This window comes from Marmota monax, unplaced genomic scaffold (genome assembly GCF_021218885.2).
Source record: "Marmota monax isolate L192 unplaced genomic scaffold, Marmota_monax_Labrador192_F-V1.1 WCK01_AAM20220418_F8-fsc00076, whole genome shotgun sequence".
Classification (NCBI taxonomy): Eukaryota; Metazoa; Chordata; class Mammalia; order Rodentia; family Sciuridae; genus Marmota; species Marmota monax.
In genome coordinates, this window is record NW_026692843.1 from 830,047 (window position 1) to 853,392 (window position 23,346).

The 23,346-nt window shown below is 47.7% G+C and overlaps 1 protein-coding gene across 1 annotated transcript in view; it reads left to right on the forward strand.

Moving 5' to 3' along the window:
* LOC124095573 (deleted in malignant brain tumors 1 protein-like) overlaps window positions 1-23,346 on the forward strand; it is an 88,733-nt gene that overhangs the window by 57,656 nt on the left and 7,731 nt on the right. The window contains exons 23-32 of the mRNA XM_058580777.1: window positions 269-422; window positions 1,222-1,439; window positions 2,155-2,466; window positions 3,601-3,651; window positions 5,293-5,608; window positions 7,866-8,224; window positions 9,315-9,326; window positions 10,064-10,414; window positions 21,200-21,511; window positions 23,044-23,076. Of these exons, the coding sequence (XP_058436760.1) occupies window positions 269-422; window positions 1,222-1,439; window positions 2,155-2,466; window positions 3,601-3,651; window positions 5,293-5,608; window positions 7,866-8,224; window positions 9,315-9,326; window positions 10,064-10,414; window positions 21,200-21,511; window positions 23,044-23,076 (2,118 nt within the window). The remainder of the gene's footprint in view (window positions 1-268; window positions 423-1,221; window positions 1,440-2,154; window positions 2,467-3,600; window positions 3,652-5,292; window positions 5,609-7,865; window positions 8,225-9,314; window positions 9,327-10,063; window positions 10,415-21,199; window positions 21,512-23,043; window positions 23,077-23,346) is intronic.

A 23,346-nucleotide genomic window follows, 5' to 3' on the forward strand; every position in this document is an offset into this window, starting at 1 on the left:
GTTTGCCCCATCTGTGCACAAGGTCCGTAAAGCCCGTCCAACCCTGTGTACAATCATCCTCTCCTCACAAGAACACCGGAATGGTCTTCCTCGGCCCAGGAGGACAGTGTTGGGAGCTTAGGGAGGGTCTGCAAAGCTGACTTTTCTGCAGAAGCAGCCCTAGACCGTGTTTTCCTGCTTCTGTTCTCATCACGTCCCCCTGGAGTGGCTCAAAACTCCAGCAAAAGTCAGTGCCCTCCTAATGGGGCTTCTTCACTGTTTCTCACAGATGACAACTCCCACTGTGGTGGTTTGCTCACAAATAACTCAGGCTCCTTCTCCAGTCCTTGGTATCCTAAAAAATACCCCACTAATGTGGTATGTGCCTGGGACATACAGGTGGACACCAGGGCGCACATCAAACTGACATTTGAAGTAGTCAAGTAAGTAAATGTTCTCTACTTTCACTAATGTTGTCACGCAGTTATGTACAGCAGTTTATCTTTTCTCTTCCATCCATTCCTCCCCAAAATAAACAAACAAAAACTCCCATATTTAATCCTCAAAGGTGAACTCCACCTGAATTTTTAAAGTCAAAATTTTAAATGTACAGATCTTTTAACCCAGAAATTCCAGCCCCAGGAATTAGGTCTACAGAGAGTCTCATGTGCACTGAAAATAATCATGGCAACTTGCACATAGTAGTAACAGATTGGAAACAGTCTACCGTCCATCAGTAGGGGATCATTAAGTAGATTTCCATGTATCCACATGTTGCTGTCATGCACATAGTGGGTCTTGATATAAAATGGGCTGCAAGAAACCACAGACCATTAAATAGTCTGTGCATGGGCAGTCTCTGGAAGGAAATAAAAAGAAGCCATTCACTGGAACTGCTTCTGGGAAGGAGAAAGAAGTGAGGGGGGGGGGGCTAGTCAGGGGCAGCAGGAGATTTTCACTTTTCACCATAAGTCATCAGCACCACTTAAATTCTGTTCCCTGTGCTTGTGATGTATAAGGAACAAACGCTATTGAGTTATAACTTTAAAAATTTAAAGATATTTGAAGCAGGAAGGTCCCTCTTGCCCATGTCAGTAGGGTCAGTAGGGAAGGTTCCAACCTATGTGAAGAGCGGTCGGTTTCAGGTAGCTTTCCCAACCCCTCCTGAGCTGACCTGGGTCACTGCCGACTGGGTGAAAAGTCCCTATGGATGGAATTTGAATGCCACTTTTCACTTCACAGAATGGAAAATTTCTACGGCTGTCCCTACGACTTCATCGAAGTCTTCGATGGCCCACAAAGTGAATCTTTTTCCCTGGGGAGGTTCTGTTCAGGGACAACCCCAGTATTTACCTCCTCCTCCAATCGCTTGACCGTGGTGTTCCACAGCGACGCAATCGTCACCGACATGGGCTTCTACGCATCTTATGAGTCCCTAGTTTACAACGAGAATGACACGGGTAAGTCCTTCTGTCATTTCAGCACCTGGCCCTGCTTGACAATGACAGTGAAGTTGGATGCCCTCCTCGGGGGACTGGGCACCAGGGATTTAAAAGAGTTTCCCAAGGCCTCTGGGAGTCACATCTCCCAAGAAGTGGCTTGAGAAACTGGCCGAGCACCCACAGTCCCCTGCACTAAGGCACCGCATGTGTCTTCTGATGTCAGGGTCAGGCTGCTCAGCCCTGCTTGGAGTCTCCTTAGTCAAAACTGTGTCTGAGAACACGATTCTCCCTGGGAGCAGCCACAGTGCTGGTGGACCTGATGATTTTCACTTTACAGAAGGACTTCAGGGCCCTTTGTGACCTCTGTGAAGTAGGCAATCCAATCTGGGGAATAAAGCTTTTAAAAATACGCATCCCACCCCTTGGGCTGGGGCTGTAGCTCAGTGGTAGAGCACTTGCCTCACATGTGGGAGGCACTAGGTTGTATCCTCAGCCCCACATAAAAATAAACTAATAAAGATATTGTATCCATCTACAAATAAAAAAAAAAATATTCCCCCTGGAAAAAAAAGTCGACATGAGAGATCAAACCTAAAGTGCTTTTGCAGCCAGCTTTAACCCACAAGTGTCTCCTCTCCATGCACGAGGACTAGAGGAAGTGTCCTCATTACCCTCTGGCCCAACATCCAAGGGCAGCCCCAGGGTGGTGACCGAGCACATCTCCCTTTCTCAGATGTGGTCCTGAGGCTGACCGATGGCAGCCACCCGTGCGAGGGCCGGGTGGAGCTGCACTACAACGGCAGCTGGGGCACCGTGTGTGACGACAGCTGGGACCTACTTGACGTCCAGGTGGTGTGCAAGCAGCTGGGCTGTGGCGAGGCCCTTGCAGCCCCTGGGCGGGCACATTTCAAGCGAGGTGTGGGCCCCATCGCCCTGGATGATGTGGAGTGCGTGGGGACAGAAGCCAGGCTGTGGCAGTGCCTGCACAGTGGCTGGTTCACCCACAACTGTGGCCACCATGAGGATGCTGGTGCCATCTGCTCAGGTGGGTTTTGGACTTGTGTGCATGGAGTGGAGAGAGTGGCATTCCTGCTCCAAGCCTTGTGCCAACCACGCACAGAGCAGCCAGGAATCCCGGACTGTCCCCAGGCCACTGTTCCCTGTGGCAGCCACTTGGATCTCCAGTGTACCCACTTGCTACCCACTCTGTAGTTTTTAAAACCCTTTCCTTTCAACTGACTCTTCAATTTTTACTTACATGAATTCCTTGTATACAGAAACTTCACATCACCACCGTAAATTGAAGAGCTAAGATCTTTCCTGGCAGCCAGCAGCCCAGGTCCTAATCCAGGGCTCTGATTCCTTTTCCAACCATTCAAATTTCTGCAGATTAATCCAGCAGTTGGAGTCAAAAGTCCCCACCCATCTCTTCATCCTTCTGGGTTTGGCTGGGGAGAGGCAAACTGGCCAATCAGCTACAGAGGGTAGGAGGAAGGGGGTGGCGTGCTGGACGGTGCTGTGGGGAGAGGAGAGAAGCCAAGGAATAGAATCAGTGTTCTGAGGGGAGCAGAAGCTGAAGCCACACACTGAGTGGGACATCAGAGGACAGGGCTGGGGGCTTGAAGAGCCGGGAGGTTTGGAGCCGGGCTTTTAGCTGCCTGGGGTGAGTCAGAGGTGCCTGAAGGAGCATCTTTCTCCTCTGTCCCTACCCTGGAGCTCCTGGCCAGCTCCATGGTCCACAAGCCTTTCCTGTCCCGCCCTGCACAGAGGGTGCCAGTGTGCGTCCTGGAGACAAATGTGACGTCACTCTTTACAGCTGACATTTACTCTGGGAGGCAAGACAGCCCCCCCATCCCCACCACACACACACACACACACACACACACACACAGGAAAAATCACAACACCAAAGCAGCTGGAGAGGTGCTCCACACATGGCAACCATCACTGTGGCCAACTTACCAAAAGAAAGAAAAGAAAATGACAGTGCAGGGTCTAGCCGCAGGGCAGAAATGGACCCAGAGATCCAGGACACCTGGAGTTTGTAACCATGGTAACTCAGGGCCATTCTCAGAGGCCTGGGTGGGGTGCATCTGGTCTGGGTTCTCCCCAGGTCTACTCTGGGGTTTAAGGAGGGTGACGGAGGATGACCAGCTTGCACTTCCTATGTCTTTCGTAGCCTCTCGGCCTAGCCCAACACCAGCAGCTGCTGTGCACTACACAACTTCAGGTAATTTCAGTTGTTTTTAATGAATTGGCTGCCACTTGCCTTAGTATAGTCGCCCTGGGTAGAATGGTAGTGGTTTAGGGGTCAAACGCCCTTTCTTCATCATTAGCCAGCTGTGAGGCCTCTAGCCAATCTCCAAACTGCTTCCTGCCTCCGTTTCCTCCCCTGGATGAGGTTGAGAAGGACGGTAGCATTTGTCCGTGGGCTCTGCTGGAATTCACTGGCTTTCTCAGCACAGTGGTGAGGACAGTGCTTGCCAAGAGGCAGGGCCAACATAAGTCATCAGTCATGGTCTGCTCAGCACTTCCAAGGCCAGGGCACTGCAAGGATTCATCTTTGTACACTCCCTTCTGCTTAAGAGAAGTGTTAATAATTAAGAAGCTGAAAGCATCACTTTTTAGTTTGCTCCTAGCTGTTTACACATTTCAAATTTATTCAGCTATTCTTCCCAGGCTGATCTTTAAGTGCAAAGTCCAATATAGGGAAGAGTTGGGGAAAAGCAGTGACCTCAAACCCTCAGAGGAAGCTCTGGGGAGGTCATTTCTGGACACACACACACCTGCTGGAGTACTGTCTGCAGAGAAAGGCCCAGCTGGGGAGTCTCATTTAGAATCAGAAATTGCCCACAGATAAGGCAGAAGGTGGAGAGCCCGCTGGCAGCTGACTAAGTTAAATGTTAGACATTGGACTAAGATGTTATATATTTTTTTCCTTTTGTTTTCTCTCTGTCCTTAGCATCTTTTCCAAAGCCAACAGAGATGCCCATATCAACAGGTAATCAATCCTTTCTCCTCTCTTCAGTTGCTTTCCCTTCATAGAGTTTCAGCTCAGAAAGACTCCAGCAGTACTGTGGGAAGAAGGATCCCCGGTGGACACACTGTCCACTTCCAACTTCCTCCCTGGCCTCAGGCTGGCCCTATAAATGGCAGCTGCTGGAGGGTGGGCTGATAATCTCTGGGTTCACTAGAAAATCTGTGATTAGAAGGGAGAGGGAGGAAACAGATGTGAGATGCAACAAACACCGGCTTGTGAGATGGTTTGGAAGTTGCCAACTAGAAAGGCTCAGAGCATCTTGCTGACCCCAAATCTCCTCCCAGCCCCCACCCAGGAACTCACCTTGGCTGTGTTCTGAACACACCCAGTTTTTTAATCCCTTTCATAACACTGCCCTTTGAAAATGGGTGGCACCTGCAGTGGCTGCCCTTCAAAATCCCTTTACATACTGGTCACGCTTGATCCTGGGGACAACATAGATGACAGCTATTGTCATTGTCACTTGGTCAACATGTGCAAGGGTGCACACACACGCATGCACACACACACACACATACACACACACAAGTTAGTGTGTGTTTGGTTACTTCTTGTGAAAAATCCAACAAACTCTTTGTCAGGAACCACAACTCCACAACCCACAGTGAAAGGAGGGCTACAGAGTGGGGCAGCTCACAGTCCAGTTGGCCAGGGAGCAGCATGGAAGGCACACGGTGTGGTCCCCAAGACAAAAGTAAAGGAGATGAAGTGAAGGGGAGAAGGGACTCGTTATCCTTTACTGTCAGCGCACACCCCAGGAAATGGCTGGTTTTTCTGGTGGCCCTTCTGGATGGGCCCTTATGAAGGGTGTTCTTTGGATTGTCCACCTAGATCTGGGCCTACGGCTGGCAAATGGGTCAAGCAGGTGCGAGGGCCGCGTCGAGGTCTTCCACAGCAACACCTGGGGCACTGTGTGTGATGACAGCTGGTCCATCGAGGATGCCCATGTGGTTTGCAGACAGCTTGGCTGTGGCCTGGCTTTATCTGCCCTCCCAGGGGCCAGCTTCAGCCCTGGGTCAGGCCGCATCCTCCTTGATGATGTCCACTGCACAGGAAGTGAGGCCTCCCTGGAACAGTGCCCCCACGGCAGCTGGTTCGCCCACAACTGTGGGCACCATGAAGATGCTGGCGTCATCTGCTCAGGTGAGTGGTGGCTCAGAGTACCTTGCTGACCCCAAATCTCCTCCCAGTGACGCCTCTTGGCCAGTGTCACAGGTGCCCAGGCCAGGTAGAATATGCAAACGACTTCATGCCTTCAGCCTACCCCATATCCTTGACAAGGAATTTCTGTTCCAACTCTGAAAAATATATCAGCTGTTTAGCACATGGGGTGGCCTGGTCCACTTGAGCGTCTATGAAGGTGACTCGGTTGTAAAATAAAGACAACAATAGTACTCATGTCATAGATTTGTTGGAAGGATTAAATGAGACAATACACATAGAACATTTACTTGAGCATCTGACAAACCACTGATAATACAAAAGTATTGCTACGTTGCAGATGCGTCATTTTAGTTACTGAGGGAAATTCTATCAGAATCACTGCTGCAGAGATTTTAGCCAGGTGAGAACTCACACCGGAGGGGACAGCCCTGATGCTCAAGGATTGGTTACGCTCCACTTCCTCCAGTCATGTTAAACAGAGAAAATGACCTTCAAACCTCCGCACCATCTGGTTTCTAATGTCACACTGCTCGGTGTCTCCTTTATCTCTGCAGGTTCTGAAGCTGCTGAGCATCCAGGTATATGTGACTTGGTGTCTGTTATTTGCTGACTGGTGACTCTTGTCTAATGCAGGGTTCTACAATGGGTTTCCCTTTCAAGCTTTAAAGGGCCTTGACAGTGCCCTGAGCACAGACTCTTCTGTAAGGACCCAGGGTTGTTTCCCATTCTCCTGGGACCCTGCTCTGTGCCTAGAGGAAAAGGTGTTCTGGATCTTAACAGCCCAGTGTGTTGTCTGTTCTGCATTTGAAAGCTGCTTTTAACCCAAAAGCTCTTGACCTAAAATGGTAGTTCATGCAAAGGCCTTGGCAGACCAGAGAAGTCGGGAGGGCCTGGGGATGTGGGGGGGGGGAGGGCTGGGAATAGGGAGGTTTGGGGAAGGAGGGCCTAAGGACAGGAGCTGTTTCTCCACCTGCAGCCCTACCTGGGACCTGGGATGCAGCGGCTGAACTCTGGTTCTGCTGAGGCAGCCCTGGGTATGGGGTCGTAGCTTCAAAATCCCAACATGAGTTTTAGTTTTTATTTTCTTTTTTTTAATATTTACTTTTTAGTTTTAGTGGACACAATATCTTTATTTTACATTTATGTAGTGCTGAAGATGGAACCCAGTGCCTCATGCATGCCAGGAGAGCACTCTACCACTGAGCCACAACCCCAGCCCCATAGTTTTTATTTTCTTAATAAAAATAATGTGCATATTCATTCATGAGCTGCCATTACATTTTAAATAGTAACTATGTGATCAGAGACTCAATGGGGTTCTTTAAAGGTGAAATGCCTATGACTTAGACGGTATTTGAAATGAATATGAAATTTCATTGTTTTTTTTTCTTAAATGTACTTACGGAGGCTACTTTTCTTTTGTACCTGTACAGTTTCTTCAGCTCATCAGGATCATCCACACATTTTCCATCAAATAGGTACTGTTTCTATTCTTGCATTTGATAACAGTTTTTCTGAAGCTGGAGTCCCACCATTTGACCAGCAGAGAGTTAGTGAATACTATTCCCACCTCTGTATGGGAAAGGAGCTGTGCTCCCTGGAGGACTCTCCTAGTATAGGATTCTCTTCCCGGAGAGAGCCAGCTCCCCCACCCACCTCAGCAGCAGCATCCAAAGGCCTGCACAGAGGCCCACTCCACACTCTGCTTAAGGGATTCCAGGAACCAGTCCTGCTCACAAAGGTCTAGACTTTGAGAATCAATTTCACTTGCTTTGGGTTCAAAGGGTCTGTTTTACTTAGTCAATAATTCGCTTTCTTGCAGCTGGGACTCCACATCTTCCTCTGATTTTCCAACCTCTGTCCACCTGTGTCATCCCAAATAAGTACTTTACAGCTCTCTAAATTCAAGTAAAGCAAAACTAATTTTGCTCTGATAATCTCATCATGTTTGGGGAAATCTGGCTTAGAAATGCAAAACCTGGGCTCCAAGCATGCAGCTGCCTTGTTTTTAATGTTTAGGAACACAACACAGTAAACAAGGGTGAAAGCAGAATGTCTTCCACAAAGCCCGGCAGAGCCACTGTGGAGTCTGCTAAATTGTAGGTAGACAGCAGGCATCTCTGCTCCTCTGTTTTCTAAGGCTCCGCATTAGCACAGCCCCACCTGCATGATAGATGCTCTCCCCCAGCAGGCTGCACCCCAGGGCCAGAGTCTCCAGCCAGATGTGCTGTCCCGTCGAGCACTGAAGGAGGCTCCTCAAGCCCACTAGCTCTTGCTCCTGCAGATCTGCCGGGGGTGAGGCTGGCCGACGGGAAGCACCCGTGCGAGGGCCGAGTGGAGATCTACCACAACGGCACCTGGGGGACCGTGTGCGACGACCTCTGGAGCCTGCCCGCTGCCCAGGTGGTGTGCCAGCAGTTGGGCTGTGGGGCAGCCCTGGCAGCTCCCAGGAGCAGTCTGTTTGGCGACGGTTCCGGCCCCATCTTCCTAGACAACGTGAGGTGTACAGGCAACGAGACCAACCTGGGACAGTGCCACCACCTCGGACTGTCTGTGCATAACTGTGGGCACCATGAGGACGCCGGGGCTGTCTGCTCAGGTACCTGAACTCTGCTGAGCCCGGTTTCCCTCCCAAGCAGGACAGTCATCTCTGACAGGCAGATACCCGAGTGGCCTGGGGTCCCAGGTGGGTCAAGAACTTGCCCTGCTTTGCCTGGAATGTCCTGGCTTTAGCACTGAGAAGTCACATGTCCTCTTTGAACTCCAACAAGCCAGGACCTTGGTCACTCTAATGTCAGGAGAGTAGTATCCCCTGCCATGCACCACAGCCAGTCCCCCTGGCCCTGAGAAGAAATCCCATGAGCCAAAACATACACAGAAACAGAAGTCGAGCCTCGCCCTGGAGTGATTCTTAACTTCTGGGAATGGTTCTCCCAGGTGTGTCCAACTTGTGGGTTTCTCTGGAAGATATTTCTCAGAGAGAGCCATGCTCTCTGAATACTCTCCTGATTGCTGACTGCCTAAGTTGGGACTTTCTTGCCATGAGGGGTAATTTTAGGCAACTTTTCAAAACAGCTGAATGAACATGCTAAATCCCTGTTTTTTGGCTTTTGTTACTAATTAATTGCATGCGACAGATATCTGTGACTCCCCACTCCATTGTGGGGTCTCACCATAGCCCAGCATCACCCCAGTCTCCTCAGGGCTGGGCAGAGATGAGGTCCCCAGATGGGCTGAAGATGAGGCAGAGGAGACGGCATTTCTACTCCCCTCTGTTGGCTGGTGGTATTTTAATCTGAAGACTTAGTGTTTCATGGGGTCTAGGGATAAGCACTCTGAGTTAAATCGGCATCAAATGTCCACCATCCTGTTCTCTAGCCTCACATCTCCAGAGCCACTATAGGTGACTCCTCCCCGGTGGAGTTCAGAGAGATGCTTCCAGGTTCCCGCCCAGGCCAGGCCGAGATGGTTCACAGCGGCTGTCCCGATGAGCCAGACCTCTGGACACTGGCCTCCCCTCAGCACTGCTGCATTTGCTGGGAAGCTCTGACCGCACCCCCCACACACACACTGGCACCCATGGGACTCACGTGCCCGCTTAGCTGGTGGCGTTTTGTCAGACTTCACCTCCCCTGATGTGAATGCCTCTTCTCTTTCAGCTGAAGTGGCCCCAGCTCTGGCAAGCCCAGCTCCTGCAGTTGGTAATCCTCTCATTGTTTCTCCTGCAACTTCCTGGTTATTGGGTTTTTCTGGGGGTCGATGGGGTCACAGCCAGTGATGTCAGTGCCCTCCTGGATCCATGCCTCCCTGGGACTGGGGAAAATACAGACCTGAAACAGAGGCACAGGCTACAAGCAAAGCCTCATTGCATCTACTCTCTGGTTCTACTGAGATGTTTTTAACTTTGAACCTGAGCCAATGGGAAAGTTTGGCTTAAAGAAAACCAGAAGTTGGGTGTGATATCTATCAATGTCAATGACAATGACAATGAGTTTGCCTATCAATCTGATGGCCTGGTTCCAAAATAGATTTTTTTTTTCTTGTGGTGGGGGGTGGTACTGTGGACTGAACTCAGGGGCACTCAACCTCTGAGCCACATCCCCAGCCCTATTTTGTATTTTATTTAGAGACAGGGTCTCACTAGGTTGCTTAACACATACTTCTGCTGAGGCTGGCTTTGAACTCACCATCCTCCTGTCTCAACCTCCCCAGCCACTGGGATTACAGATGTGTACCACTGTCTCCAGCTCCAAAATAGATATTTATTTTTATCCTTTTGTAAACCTTTTGCCCAACCCAAAGATAAGAATGATAGAGTAAAACAGTGGAAATCAGAAATAGCCCAGGAAAGCAGGCTCTGCATTTGTAAGCACTACTCTTAGTCCTGTGAGGCTCTAGAATCCAAGGTGTTTGATATAGAACTAAGGAAAAGTCCTAGTAGAAGTCCCAGTAATAACCTCTGAGTCTTCCCCAGACCTGTCCATCATCAGGTTGGTGGGTGGGAGGAGCCGGTGTGAAGGCCGTGTTGAAGTCCACCACAATGGCACCTGGGGCACCGTGTGTGACGACCTGTGGAGCATCGATGCCGCCCACGTGGTGTGCTGGCAGCTGGGCTGCGGAGAGGGCATCAGCGCCCTGGGGAGCGGCTACTTCGGGAAGGGTGTGGGGAGCATCCTTCTGGATGACGTGCAGTGCCAGGGCACTGAGACCTCGCTAGGCCGATGCCAGCATCTGGGTTTGTCCGTCCACAACTGTGGCCATCACGAGGACGCCGGCGTCATCTGCTCAGGTACTCACTCTCAACTGTCTCCTGAAACCGGCAGAGCTGTGACTCTTGGCAGGGATCTGGGAACTGACATGGGAATGTCTGGGTCCCCTTGGGAAGCTCCAAACACAATCGGAGGTCCATTCTCAGCACTGGGCAGCCAATAAATAATGGGGCATCATTTAACCTGGATCATCCCAAGTCCCTCAGTCCCACAGCCTACCTGGCCTTGGTTCCGGGTGGCCTCTCCGTCGTTTATAACCTTCTTTCTAAGCTGCTTCAGCGTAGAGCCCTCCGTCTCTGCAGTCTTCAGGGACCCCCCCAGACTGCCTGTCAGCCACCATGGGGTCAGGCACTTCCTAGTCTTTGTCCTCAAATTGTCTGTTTTGAGCTTTGAAGATGACACTGTGGCACTGCTGATGAGAATTCCATGACCCAAACCCGAGTTCTCAACAGTATTTCAACACTTCAACACTATTTCCTTCTCCCTCTGTGGTTGGAGTGGTCCCCTCTTGTTTGTTCTGCTTTGTTTAATTCAGCAGTTTGTGCATTATTTTTTTTTCTTCTTTCTCTTGCCAAAAATCGTATAATAGAAAAGGAAATCAGATTAAATGAAAATACCTACTGCCCAGCTTATCTTAATTCTATAGCCCACAGGTTAGAATAATAATTTGAGTATCAACTAAGAAACTTTTCTTATTCTTGGTTTCACACTTCAGAAGTTGTTTTGTTCCTAACTTAATGTATCTGAGGTATCAATTTTTTAAACAAAAATGTATCTTCTAAGTTCCTGATTGTTTTGCCATTTCAGCATCAGCCACAGAATTGACCGCTTTACCGGGTAATTTTATTTTCTCTCTTGCTTTCTATAAATCAGAGAAGTAGATTGTCTTACATATGATGAGGGTCGCAGTTTTTATCTCATATGAAACTAAATATCAAGCTCATATCAAACTAATGTAAGCTGCTTACATATTCATTAATCAGAACAATAAAAGGAACAGATTGGGTGCCTTTGTACCAAGGTACAGGATTCCAGTGTGTTCCTTCCCTCTTTGGTGCCACAATTGGTCTCTGAGATCAAATTCTAGTGACCCTGCTTCACTCCCATGTTCATTAGTGTCAGCACATGGGGTAATCCGTGAGTGTTTTTTCTGTAATTTTTGAACTTACAAGACTTCAGACATCTCAGGCAAAACCTGAATCCATATTTTCAGAAAATAATGGAGCAATTTGTCTCCTGAGCATGTTTCAGAGTACAGTCCCTTCATCCAGTGTTATGCAAATTTCTGAGAATGATTTGCATAGCTACATAATTTGGGGAAATACCATATCTTCTCTTGATGATTCAGTCTATTAGCACTTTCAAGTCTCTAATGAGTCCTGCAGGGAGAGATCTCTTTTTAATTTGGTGTAACCCAATGTTTTCCAAACTTCTCATCACTTTCAGATGGTGATGCAGCGTGGCCCTATTTGGCACCAGAGCATAACCTTGGGTTCTCTGGCTCCAGTGTTAACCAGTGGGAAATGGTGGGCAAGTCCCCAGACCTCTTAGGCTTCTGTTTCTTTACCTGTAGAACAGAAGGATGGACACAATTCTGAAAGCCTTGTCCTGGGGACTGAGTGGTCTACACTTGTGTAGGGCACCATGGTGGGAGCTTCCAGTCACCCTTCTAGGGACATACATGCTGCTGCAGGCCAAGACTTAGCTTGACTCTCCAAAGCAAGCGACTTAAGTGTCCTTTTGTAAAAGTCCTTCTACACACCAGGGATTGTCCTAGGGCTTGAGTTGGTCATTGTGCAGCTCAATAAGTTGGAGAAATACCACCTCAACACAAAGCAGCTCAACTCACATTTTCTTTGAACTGTAAACAGTTATGAGAGTGGCCCATAGTCTGTATTTCCAAAATCTCAAAAGCCTTCTGCCAGGCTTGGTAGACTAACCTCTAAGGGAAATTATGATGAAACACAATTCGCTTTTGTGACTACAGCTATGAGAATTGCCCACAAAGTCTTTTAGGCAAGGACAAGTTAAATATGGGACCATCACAATGTAACAATTCCTGAGAGTTGGAAGAACCCTTAGAGATTGCTCAGATCAGAAGTCACAAATGGGCAGCCCTGGACAAGTTTTGACCCACAAATGAATTTAGATTCAGACAACCCAGCATTGCCAATGCATGTTTAAATTATTTTTAATCCCACATTTTGAAAACAAAAGTTGTTGGTGGTGGTAATGTTGTTGCTGTTGTTGTTGTTTTAAGAATCTATATTTCAGACTTTCTTCCTTTTCTTTTTTCTTTTTATGATGTTAGGGATTTAATCCAGGATCTCACGCATGCCGGGCAAGTGCCCTATCACTGAGCTGCATTTCCAGCCCAAGATTTCCAGCTTTGATTGGAAAATCTGAGAGTGGGAACTAGTATTACACACCTCACGAGCAATAATTGCCTGGGACTGAGCAGGGCAGGGTGGCCCCTTCACATGGCACCTGACCTCTCATATTCTCCTGGCCTGCAGCATCTCCATTTGCAAGCTCAGTGCTTCTTAGAGTTGAATATGCACATAACTCACTTGGGAATTTCTTAAAATGCACATTTGGATTCAATGCAGCCCAAGAGTCTGCATTTCCAACAATAGGATACTGATGCTACTAGTCCTTGGATTGGTCCTTCAGATGCTGCAGGACCTGAAGTTTAGAGATGCAAAAGGACTTATACAAGGTCAATTGCTCCATTACACAAACACTAGAGACCACAACCAGTCACTCAGGTCCAAGACTCATACACCACCACCCTCGTTATTTGTTTCCTTTATCTTGATTACACAGGCTAGGAGAATCAAATAGGAACAAAGCATAATCAACTGTGCTGAGACACATTTATAAATAGGGTCATTCTTGTGAAAATTTTTTACCAATGAACTTGATCAACAAAGATGTTATTTAAATACAATTTATCTTTTGCTTGTTTTGACAGTTCCTACTTCAACTTCAGTCACAGATTTGATCCTCATGACTGGTAACAAGTTTCCTGTGACTTGTCCCCCTTCTGCCTATCTCAGGGATAGTTATTTGTTGAAATTCTACCAAGATAATGCAATTATCCCTCTATTTGTTGGGGAGTCGCTTGGCTAAATTAATCCCTTAGAAAATAGTCTAGAATCCAGAAGCAGACAAAGAGGGCCTCTAGGCAGCCACAGTGAGATCCCAACATTCAATCCTAAATAAAGTACTTGGGTACTCATGGAAGGATATGTATGGTGTATGAGCTGCTCTCTCAGAGCCAGTCATTCCTCCTTTCTACACACTCCAGTAGCTGGCTACCAGGCCTCCCTACTGGCTGCATGTTAGGAAAGAAAAATGTTTGGAGGTAGAGTACACAGGATGGGAGGGGTAACCCTCATAGAAGAGCCACATTGACAATCCAGGAAATGCTAGCAGGTGCTCCAACAGCTACAGAAATGCTCAGAAAAGCCATTTAATGTCACCAGACTTTCTAACTGCAACAATATGGAACCAAAACGTCATTTACTTACCTTGATGTCCCTTTGAGATGCTTCTGTGTTCCCTCCCTAAACAACAATGGCATTCTTCCCAAGGACTCTGAATCAGGCAGATGGGAACACCATCAGTGTCTTTTGTTCAAAAGGACTAAAATCTTATAAAGGGAATCAAATAATATGTATGTTCTTGTGCCCGACACAAATATAAACTTTCATCATATCAGGATTTAATTTATACTATCACAGTGCATGTGTTTTAACTTGGATACTTAAATTCTTATTTGGGAAGACAGGAAATAATTAGTCCCTGTTTTTCCAAGAACTCAGATTAGTACATGAGACCCCAGTAAAGGCAGACTTGGGCCTTTCTGCAAAACTTCCTGATGGAATGACGCACATCTCTATGTTTCACATCCAGGCACAACTCTCACTCCAGAGGAAGAGACTCCTTCGCCTGGTAATGCCTCTGCCCCTACACTGCACATGTTGGCAGCACGAGGGTCTGCCACTCCAGGCCTGGGAGTGGGCTAGTGTCAGGTTGTCACTGTCTTTGAGCAGAGCACCTCATCCAGGACGGACCTGTGCCAGGCAGAAGGGCATGGGAGGGGAGCTCCCTGGCCAGGTCAGCTCACCTGTTAGAACCTGTTAGAGGTTCTTGGGCCATCTGTGTTTCTCATTTCATGGCAAAAGTCATCCATTTGCTTGTGTGTCTTTTCATCTTCTCTGTCTATCCATGAGTTGGTCCTCTTTTTGAGGGCAGCAACTATATGTAGTTTTATTGACTCTTTTGCTCCAGAACCAGCCCAGTGCCTGACACGGGGGAATGGGCAATCAAGATGTGTGAATCAATTAAATGAAAGTTAGGTGTTTTAGTCAGCTTTTTCGCTGCTGTGACTAAAGGATCTGACCAGCACAATCATAGAGGAGGAAATGTTTATTTGAGGGCTCAGAGTCCATAGAAGGCCAGCTCCATTCCTTGGGCCTCGAGGTGATGCTGAACATCATGAGGGAGAGGGCGGCAGAGGGAAGCAGCTCACATCACGGTGATCAGAAAGCAGAGAGAGACTCGACTCTACAGATACAAAATATATATACTCCAAAGCCACGCCCCAATTCCCACCTCCAGCCACACCCCACACTTCAGTTACCTCTCAGTTAATCCCACCAGGGATTAATTCACTGATTGGGTTAAGACTCTCACAACCCAATCAATTCTCCTCTGAACCTTCTTGCATTGTCTCACATGTTAGCTTTTGGGGGACACCTTGCATCCAAACCATAATATCAGGTTTCTGTGCTCCAGGGACAAAGAGAAGAAAACAAGTTAACTATAAAGCAGTATTTGCTTACCCTTTGGTAGATTTTAACCAATTATCGTTTCTTATTTCCAGGATCTTTGGATATTGCTATAACCACTCCAACAGGTAATTTAAATGTTATTTTGGATTTCATCTTGTTTGCTACAATTTTTTTTTAATTTCCAGCGAATTCATTAAATAACCATTTATGTCTTGACCAAATTCTTGGATTCTTTAGTAATCTTTTGAGTTTTTTAACATGCTTATATTGACCTGGCTCATAAAAACCATCTCCCCTGATGGGTGAAGGAATTTTCTTTTTCACAGGGAAAAATTCATTCAGCTAGTTAGCCAGGTCAAGTCCGTGAAAATGTACACTGGCACAAGTGGTCTAACACAATCGCTCACTCGAGTTCATGGAGGGAGTTTCTCCTGGAGCCCAGCCACCAAGTGGTGTTGCTGGAACAGGGAGATGTCCAGCCATTAATCCTCCTTGACACTCCCCCGGCGTTCAGTGAGGATGGCCACGTGCTGGCTCTGCCCAGGCAGCGGGGAGGCAGAGTGCAATCGATTTTGAGTGAATCTGGTTGGATTGTGTGGGAAGTTCCTAATGCGACTTTAGGATCAAGAACCACAAATAGTGTAGAGCGCTTCAGGGGACGCAATAAAGAGGAGACTTTCCCTATCGTAGGTGCTGAAGCAATTGAGAAATAAAATATCAGTGTCAGCACCAAAATCTGGCCTTTACTACTGATAACACGGGTGGGAGGGCAGCACTAGTACAAAGGACAAGTGGACCTACTGCCCTCCCCCTGCCCCTCGCCCCGTGTCTTGGGACAGTGCACCTAGAAAAAGTTCAGATCTTCAGAGCTGACCCTCTCCTGGGTCACTGCCTCCCTGCTCCATGGGAAAGGAGGGGAAGGCTGGGTGGGAAAGCAAGTCCCCACACAGAATCTTTGTTAGACTAACCTCCTGGAGTTGAGAAACTTAGCCAATGGCTGTTGCCCTCCAAACGGGTCATCTCCAGCTCCACGGGAAGAAGGGAAGAGTGGGCCTCAGGAATGGAGACCCTAGGCTTGGGGACATGGCTTGCAAGCAGTGGATGGCCTGCTGCACACTGTCTGGAAAATCAGGAGGACAGGCCTGGCCAGTAATGCAGATCTAAGGCACCACCGCGATGTTCCTGTATCTTCTGGAACCACGGCCCCTGGCATGACTAATCACCTCCTTGCTGTTTCTGTTTGTCTGCAGCTTCCATCCCAACTGCTGTGACCTCTTCACCAGGTACAATCTGCCTGTCATCCCTTCAAGTGCCTCTTCTTAGAGGTCTGTTTATCACACTAGTTGGCTTCATGAAAACTTTGCCCCAATGCAACCTCAGTAAGAACAGAAGCCTGGTGTGCCCCCAAAGGTACTTAAGTCCCTTCTCCCCTTTATCTACAGATGTTTCTTCAACCCCAGAAGATGCAACCTCTCTAACTGGTAAAGTCTCCCACTATGCTTTTCAAATCCATGAGCTTTGCTTCTTATTTGTTGCACCCTGTTTAGAAAATGAAGCAACCACAGGTGCACTAAGCTTAGGTGGAAATGGCTGTAACCACACAAATGAATAGTTCATAGGGTGGGGGGATCCCAAGCAGATCTTGAGAACCCACAACACAGAAGTCACAGCACTGGCTGGGGCTGGGGCTGGGGCTCAGTGGTAGAGCACTTGCCTAGCATGCATGAGGCACTGGGTTTGATCCTCAGCACCACATATAAATAAATAAAATAAAGACATTGTGGAAAAAATCTAAAAAAGAAGTCATGAGGCCACCTCCTGCTTGGGACAGCCCACTCCACATCCTCTGGAGTACTTGCATTTCTCTAAATAAACCCTTCATGTTTATTCGAAAAAAAGAAAAGAGAGAGAGGGAGATTAAGGAGGGAGGGAGGAAAAGAGGGAGGGGCAGGGAGGGAGGGTTGGAGAAAAAAGAAAAGGAAAGGAGCCTACTAATGACCACGTGGACCACAACGTGAAGCGCAAGGAAATGACACCCAGCACTGCCACACTCAGTTCCCAGTGTCCTGTTCTCTTGGTTTATACACAGATGCAACTTCAGCCTCAACAGAAGTGGACGCTTTCTCTGGTAATGTTCCTCCCTGTCACATTTCCTGAGTTAAACATGATCAACTTTTTCTCTGGCAATGAACACATGCATCGATGCTCACTCCGTGGCCCAAGACCCGTGCACAGAGAGCCCAGCATCCTCCTCAGAGAGGGAGCGCCACGCCCCTTGGCTCAGCCATAGACACAGAAGAGGCGCCTCCAGCAGGAACACTCTCTGCCTGCTGCCCTGGTCTTGATCAGACACGCCCGGGGGAGGACAGGACTGGGGTCCACACCTTGCCCGCTCGGCCGCGTGTGCTATGGTGGAGGCCATGCTGCCAGCCAGCCAGCACACCCCAGCACCCGCACAGAGAGCCGGGTTGTGAGGGTGTTGATTCTGCTCATTTGCTCTTCAATTTTCAGACTCTGTGGGTCAAATCAAAACATTCTTCTCCATTCACAGACACAATTCCCACTCCCCCGCCTTCAGGAGAAGCTCCTTCTTCACCAGGTATGCTCTCTGCTCTTTGCAGTCCCTGTGAGTGACTTCCTGAGCATCCTCAGCCCAGCAAGAATTATTACACCTAGAATAGACACTTCCTGTTTCCTTAGGCAAGGTCAGGGGAGGCTAGTCAAGTCCAGAGGGTTCCAGACCATTCCCCATCACTGGTTATGAAACTGAACATTGAAGGCAGGTGCTGGGCAGATTGAACAGGACAAAAGAACCTCAAATGTCGAGCCCAGAGGAGCCCTTAGAGCTGACCTAGACCAGCGATTCTCCAACGAGATTCTCATGTGCATGTGAACCTCCTGCAGAACTTGTTCAAGCGCAGATCCAGTGGCTCCTGATAGAGCCTGGACTCCGCATTTCTAACAGGTTCCCCTGTGAAGCAAGTGCTGCTGGTTATGGACCCCGTTGGAGGTGTAAAGAACTGAACCACCACCTTCATTTTGAAGGAAAATGTGCCTGAGGTCACAGAGTTGGGTCAGGCAAATCCAGATCCCAACTCCCATCCAATGTCCTTTCAGCTCCCAGGCTTTGCTAATGAATCCATTTGTGGGACCCCCCCTGTCCCCGCAAAGCGACATCTTCAGTGATGAGGCTCTGCTGAGCTTCTGTTTCCTTTCTTTTTTCCTTTGTCAAGCCCTGGTTCCTTTGGCCATACAGGGGGTAAAGCTCAGTGAAGCCGAGGGTTAGTCCTTCCTTTTCCCTTGCGGATGACATGGCTTCCTTCACTCCTCCCCTCCCGCCCTCCATTTCGCATTTCCTCACCACCTTCCTTTCTGGCCTTCACCAGGTCTCCATTTACATCAGACAATCCCCTCCCTGGTGGTCCCCACTGGCTCTCGACAGGACAAGAGGCAGGCTTTCTTTGTGGCTGTCAACTGGGTGCAGATCAGGTGGCACTTCTGGAAAGCTTGACAGCCCAAATCTCTTCCTGTTGCTACAGGAGACCTTCCTCAGAGTGAGGACCGGAGTGGTGGCCGCAGACCCTCCTCCTCCCTGAGTCACCTGAGCCCGGTGTGAACAACTCCCAGATCCTAAGCTCAGGAAAAGCAGAGTGCTGAGAATCTGTGCTCTGTGGCCCTACAGGTTTGAACTGTGCATGACCTTGTCATGTTATACAGTCCCTCTGAGCCTCCTTTCTAAAATCAGAAAACACACTCCTGGGTTGGTCATCATGAGCTTTAGAGACATAGATTACCTGACAGGTTGTGGATGCTGCAAATGAGAATCATTCTTGCTCCATCTTACAAAATGCCAACTTCTCATACACGATCATTTCATCCTGAATGGGTAAATCCACAAAATAAGTGCATACCCCTCAGGAGAACAGGCTTGTTTTCATAAACTTGTAGTCTACAGTGTAAAATCACAATGAGGCTAAATTTTAATGCTTCCTTTTCAACTGTAATTTTTTTTTTGGCAGCTACAGATTCAATTTCAGCAAAAGTGACTCCATCACCTGGTAATGATCAAAATTCAGTATATTTATATATCTTTTATGACCATTGAATAAATTATTTTTTTCTGAAGACTAAACAGCATGTAAGACCACTTATTATATTTTGACGCCAAGAAAATAAAACTTACTGGACAGTATTTCTACATTTAAACAAAAGTAGAAGCTTAAACAAAAGTATGGCTGTCCAGAATTAGAGAATACATTTGATTCCTCTTCCACTTTGACTATAAATATGTGACTTTGAGGGGACTCATTTTAAGGATTTCATTTTTTTACAGTTACAATTTCAGTTGAAGAAGAAATGGTCCCTTTACCTGGTAAGTTTTGTTTGTTTCAGAGCGCTAATAATACTGTTTGGATCTTCTTTCTTTTGCACTTAATTTTGTTATGAGCTAGTTCTTTGTATATGTACAGACACACACACTGTGGGTCATGGGTCCACCCAAAACTCACCTCCCAAGACCTCACTCAAGATGTGTACTCACACTCATACCTCTGACCCCATGCTGGGAATCAAACCCAGGTCCCTAGCATGCCCAGCAAGTGCTCTACCACTGAGCTACACCCCGGCCCCCATAGTCCCAGTTAAAACAAGCCTGGGTATCATTTTTCCAATATTGCAGCAGCCAGGTAAGCCAGGGGAGAGCAGTCATCCTGGACTGGCATACTGCCACCAGAAAAACTGATGAGTGGGATTTATTAATACTCCTTAAGCTTCTTCCATATGGCAAACAGTGCAGAAAATTAAAAATACAGCCACTACAAGCCAATTCATGCAAAAAAAAATTTAGACATCGGTGGGTATGGCACATGAACATAATACAGTCATGTGCCCCATAACAATATCTCAGTCAATGGTGATCCTATATGTGACTGTGGTCCCATATGATTATATGGCCTTGAGATACCATAGCTATCTTCCTCTGTAAGTACACTCTATGATGTTATTCAACAAAGTTACCTAACAACATGTTTCTCAGAAGGTATCCTCATTGTTAAGCAATACACAACTACAAGTTTTTCTTTTGATTGTTTTTACTCTTTAAATCACTTATATACAATTACACACATCTGCAAGTTTTGTCTAATGTAACTGCCACCATGAGCAAAACATAGAATATTAAAAAAGACACAGAATATTTCCATCACCCCGGGGAAATTCCCTCATGCCCCTGGGCATTAAGACTCTCACTCCTTCACTAGGTAACATCTGGTCTGCTTTCTAGCTTTGTAATTTGGGTTTTTTCCCTAGAATCTTATGGAATGAAACCAAATAATATGAAACCCTGTTGTGTCTTAATTTATTTAAATTTTTTCTGAGATTCATCCCATGTGTTGTAATGGATCCTTTTCTTTATTTAGTAATATTCCATAATGTGCATCCACAATCTATTCATTCTCCTATGCCTGGGTACTTGGGTTGTTTCCAGTTTGAGGCTAATATGCATGGAAAATTCTACTATGTATAAATCTTTTTGTGGACACATGTTTTCATGCATCTTAAGTAAACATGGAGGAGTGGAATAGCTAGGTTATATGATATTGTTTTTATAGTTAAAATATAAGCTCTTACTCATCAACAGTAAAAGTAATTTCATAGGACATATTTTGTTGGATGAGTTAGGACAGAGCTTTAATTTAGAATAACCTTTTTGTAAAGACTGGGAGGAGAGTTGTTTGATTTTTACCTGATAGTACTATTATTTTTCTTTTTGCGTTTTGTGTTTTTGTTACAAGATTAAATTCTAAGTGTCTGGGAAACTAGGCTTGCCCATAAAGGACACTCCTTGAGGGTAATTTAACTTGACTTTGAAGGAGAGAGAGAACTAGGAACAGCAAAACCGTAAATAGAACTGTTCCTGCGTCATATCTCCTGCTGCAAGTGACAAACCTGAGAGGTGTGCAGGGTGGACGCCCAGGTGCAGCTTCTGACCTTGTCTCTTGCCCGCAGACCGTGCGCTGCGCCTGGCGGGCGGACGGGGTCGCTGCGAGGGCCGGCTGGAGGTGCGGCACGAGGGCGTGTGGGGCACGGTGTGCGACGACCACTGGAACATCAGGAACGCCCGCGTCGTGTGCCGCCTTCTGGGCTGCGGCCGAGCGCTGGGCGCCCCGGGCCGCGGCCGATTCGGCCCTGGCATCGGGCCCATTCTGATGGACGACGTGCGCTGCACGGGCCACGAGGACGCACTGGAGCGCTGTGCCCACGCGGGCTGGGCGCGACACAACTGCAGGCACAGCGAGGACGCAAGCGTGCTCTGCGCAGGTACCGGCTCCTCGGCGTCCTGGGCCTGGGAGTGTCCCAAGGCTCTGCCCAGCACCACCCCTGAGCACGCCCAGGTCCAAACTCAGCATCCCAGGAACGGCAGGATACCTAGGTGGTCAGTGTTTTAACCATCAGGCTTAGGAGTTGACTTCTCAGTTTTATTTAATTCCAACTCAGTGCCATATTTGTTCTGAAATATAGCTAAAAGTTTGAGTTAAAGTCATAAAATGATGAAGGGCGTAGATCCTGCTTCTGTCCGACTGCAGTTGGTCCCCTTCCTTTTTCAGTCTCTGAGGAGGCCTCCAAGGGCGCAATTTTGGGGCAACTTGGCATCCTGACCTAACCCTCAGAAGTCGAAAAGGCACCCACAGTGTCCCAGATTCCCTTGTGTCCTTTTTATCTGAGATTTGGCTGAGATTTGGCTGCTGGAATATACATTTATGTTGTATTTGGACACAATACCTTTATTTTATTTATTTATTTTTATGTGGTGCTGACTATTCAATGCAGCGCCTCACAGGTGCTGGGCGAGGGCTCTACTGCTGAGCCATAACGCCTGCTCCTGGAATATATTTTATTGTCACTCAGCATCGTCCTTGGCATCTGACTTCCACAGGATGACTTCCTTCTGCATAGAGTAGGAGTCACTTGCATTTGTCCTCAGTTCGCCCTAAGTTGACCTGTACATCTCATGCAGTTACGGAATTCTAAGATTTGCATGAGTCTGATCTCATGTTGTCTGTTCCATTCTTAGTTTTTTACAGGTGATCAAAAGAATTGCTGCCATTGCCTTTACCCTTATGTAGGTGCTATCTGGTTTTGCATACAGGTGGAGCCCAAGTAGGAAAGCTATTGGAGCCCCTTGGTGACAACACTAATTCTGCAGAGAACCAAGCAATTTGAGTCTGCACTGGGGTCATGGGGTCCTCATCTTTTAGATCATTTTTATTGTGCCTGTTTGCAGTTCCATCCATTCCTAGTGCTGTCAGGAGACCCACTCTCAATGACAATCCCTTTTTCCTTCTTGTGTTATATACCCAGTGGGTTTCCTTTCATAGACTACAGTGTCCAAAGGACCAGTGGTCTGGGGCCCAGAATGTCTGAAGGGGTTGAGTGAATCAGGCCAGCCATGCTTCCTGGGCTGAGTGGGGCCCAGGGTACTGTCCTGTTTTGCTTCTCAGCCTGAAGTCCCAAGTGTGCCATATTCATGAAATGGAACATCAGCCAGAGTTCCTGCCTATGATGGTATTTATCAGCTTGGAAGTCCTGTGCTTACTGTCTCTTGCTCCAACAAGTCCTGCTGTTGATGAGACCCATAGTCTCAACTCTAGTCCACACGTGCCAGGATCCAGCTCCATCAGGAATGCCTGGGCCATCCTCTCCCTTGCAGGCCCTGGACTATTCTCATGCCATTGTATTCCAGCTTTAGTAGCAAATCAGACGAGACCACTTAGCTACACTTCTGGTCTACGGCATCCTCTGCCCGTGTTTCAGCTCTGTTGACATTTGCCCTCATCATCTCTCCTTGCCAGGTCCAGCGGACTCTGCTGTGCCCAAGGACAATGGTAAAGTCATCTTCCTTCAAAGATCTGAGGCTACTAAAAGGGGGAGCTAAGAGGGAGATGAATGGGGAGGAAAACGCTGCTGTGAGGGGGACCCACCTGTGTTTCCACTGAGACCTCTGAGGTTTCTGTCCACTGTGGGCTGGAGGAGGTTGGCAGAGAAGCCCCTTAGCACCCAGGCTCTCACTGGTTGCCTCCAGCTTATCTCCACGCCAACACCCAGATAGACAGGTCCGGGCTCAGCTTTTCTCTTATAGAAAACAAGCTGTCCTT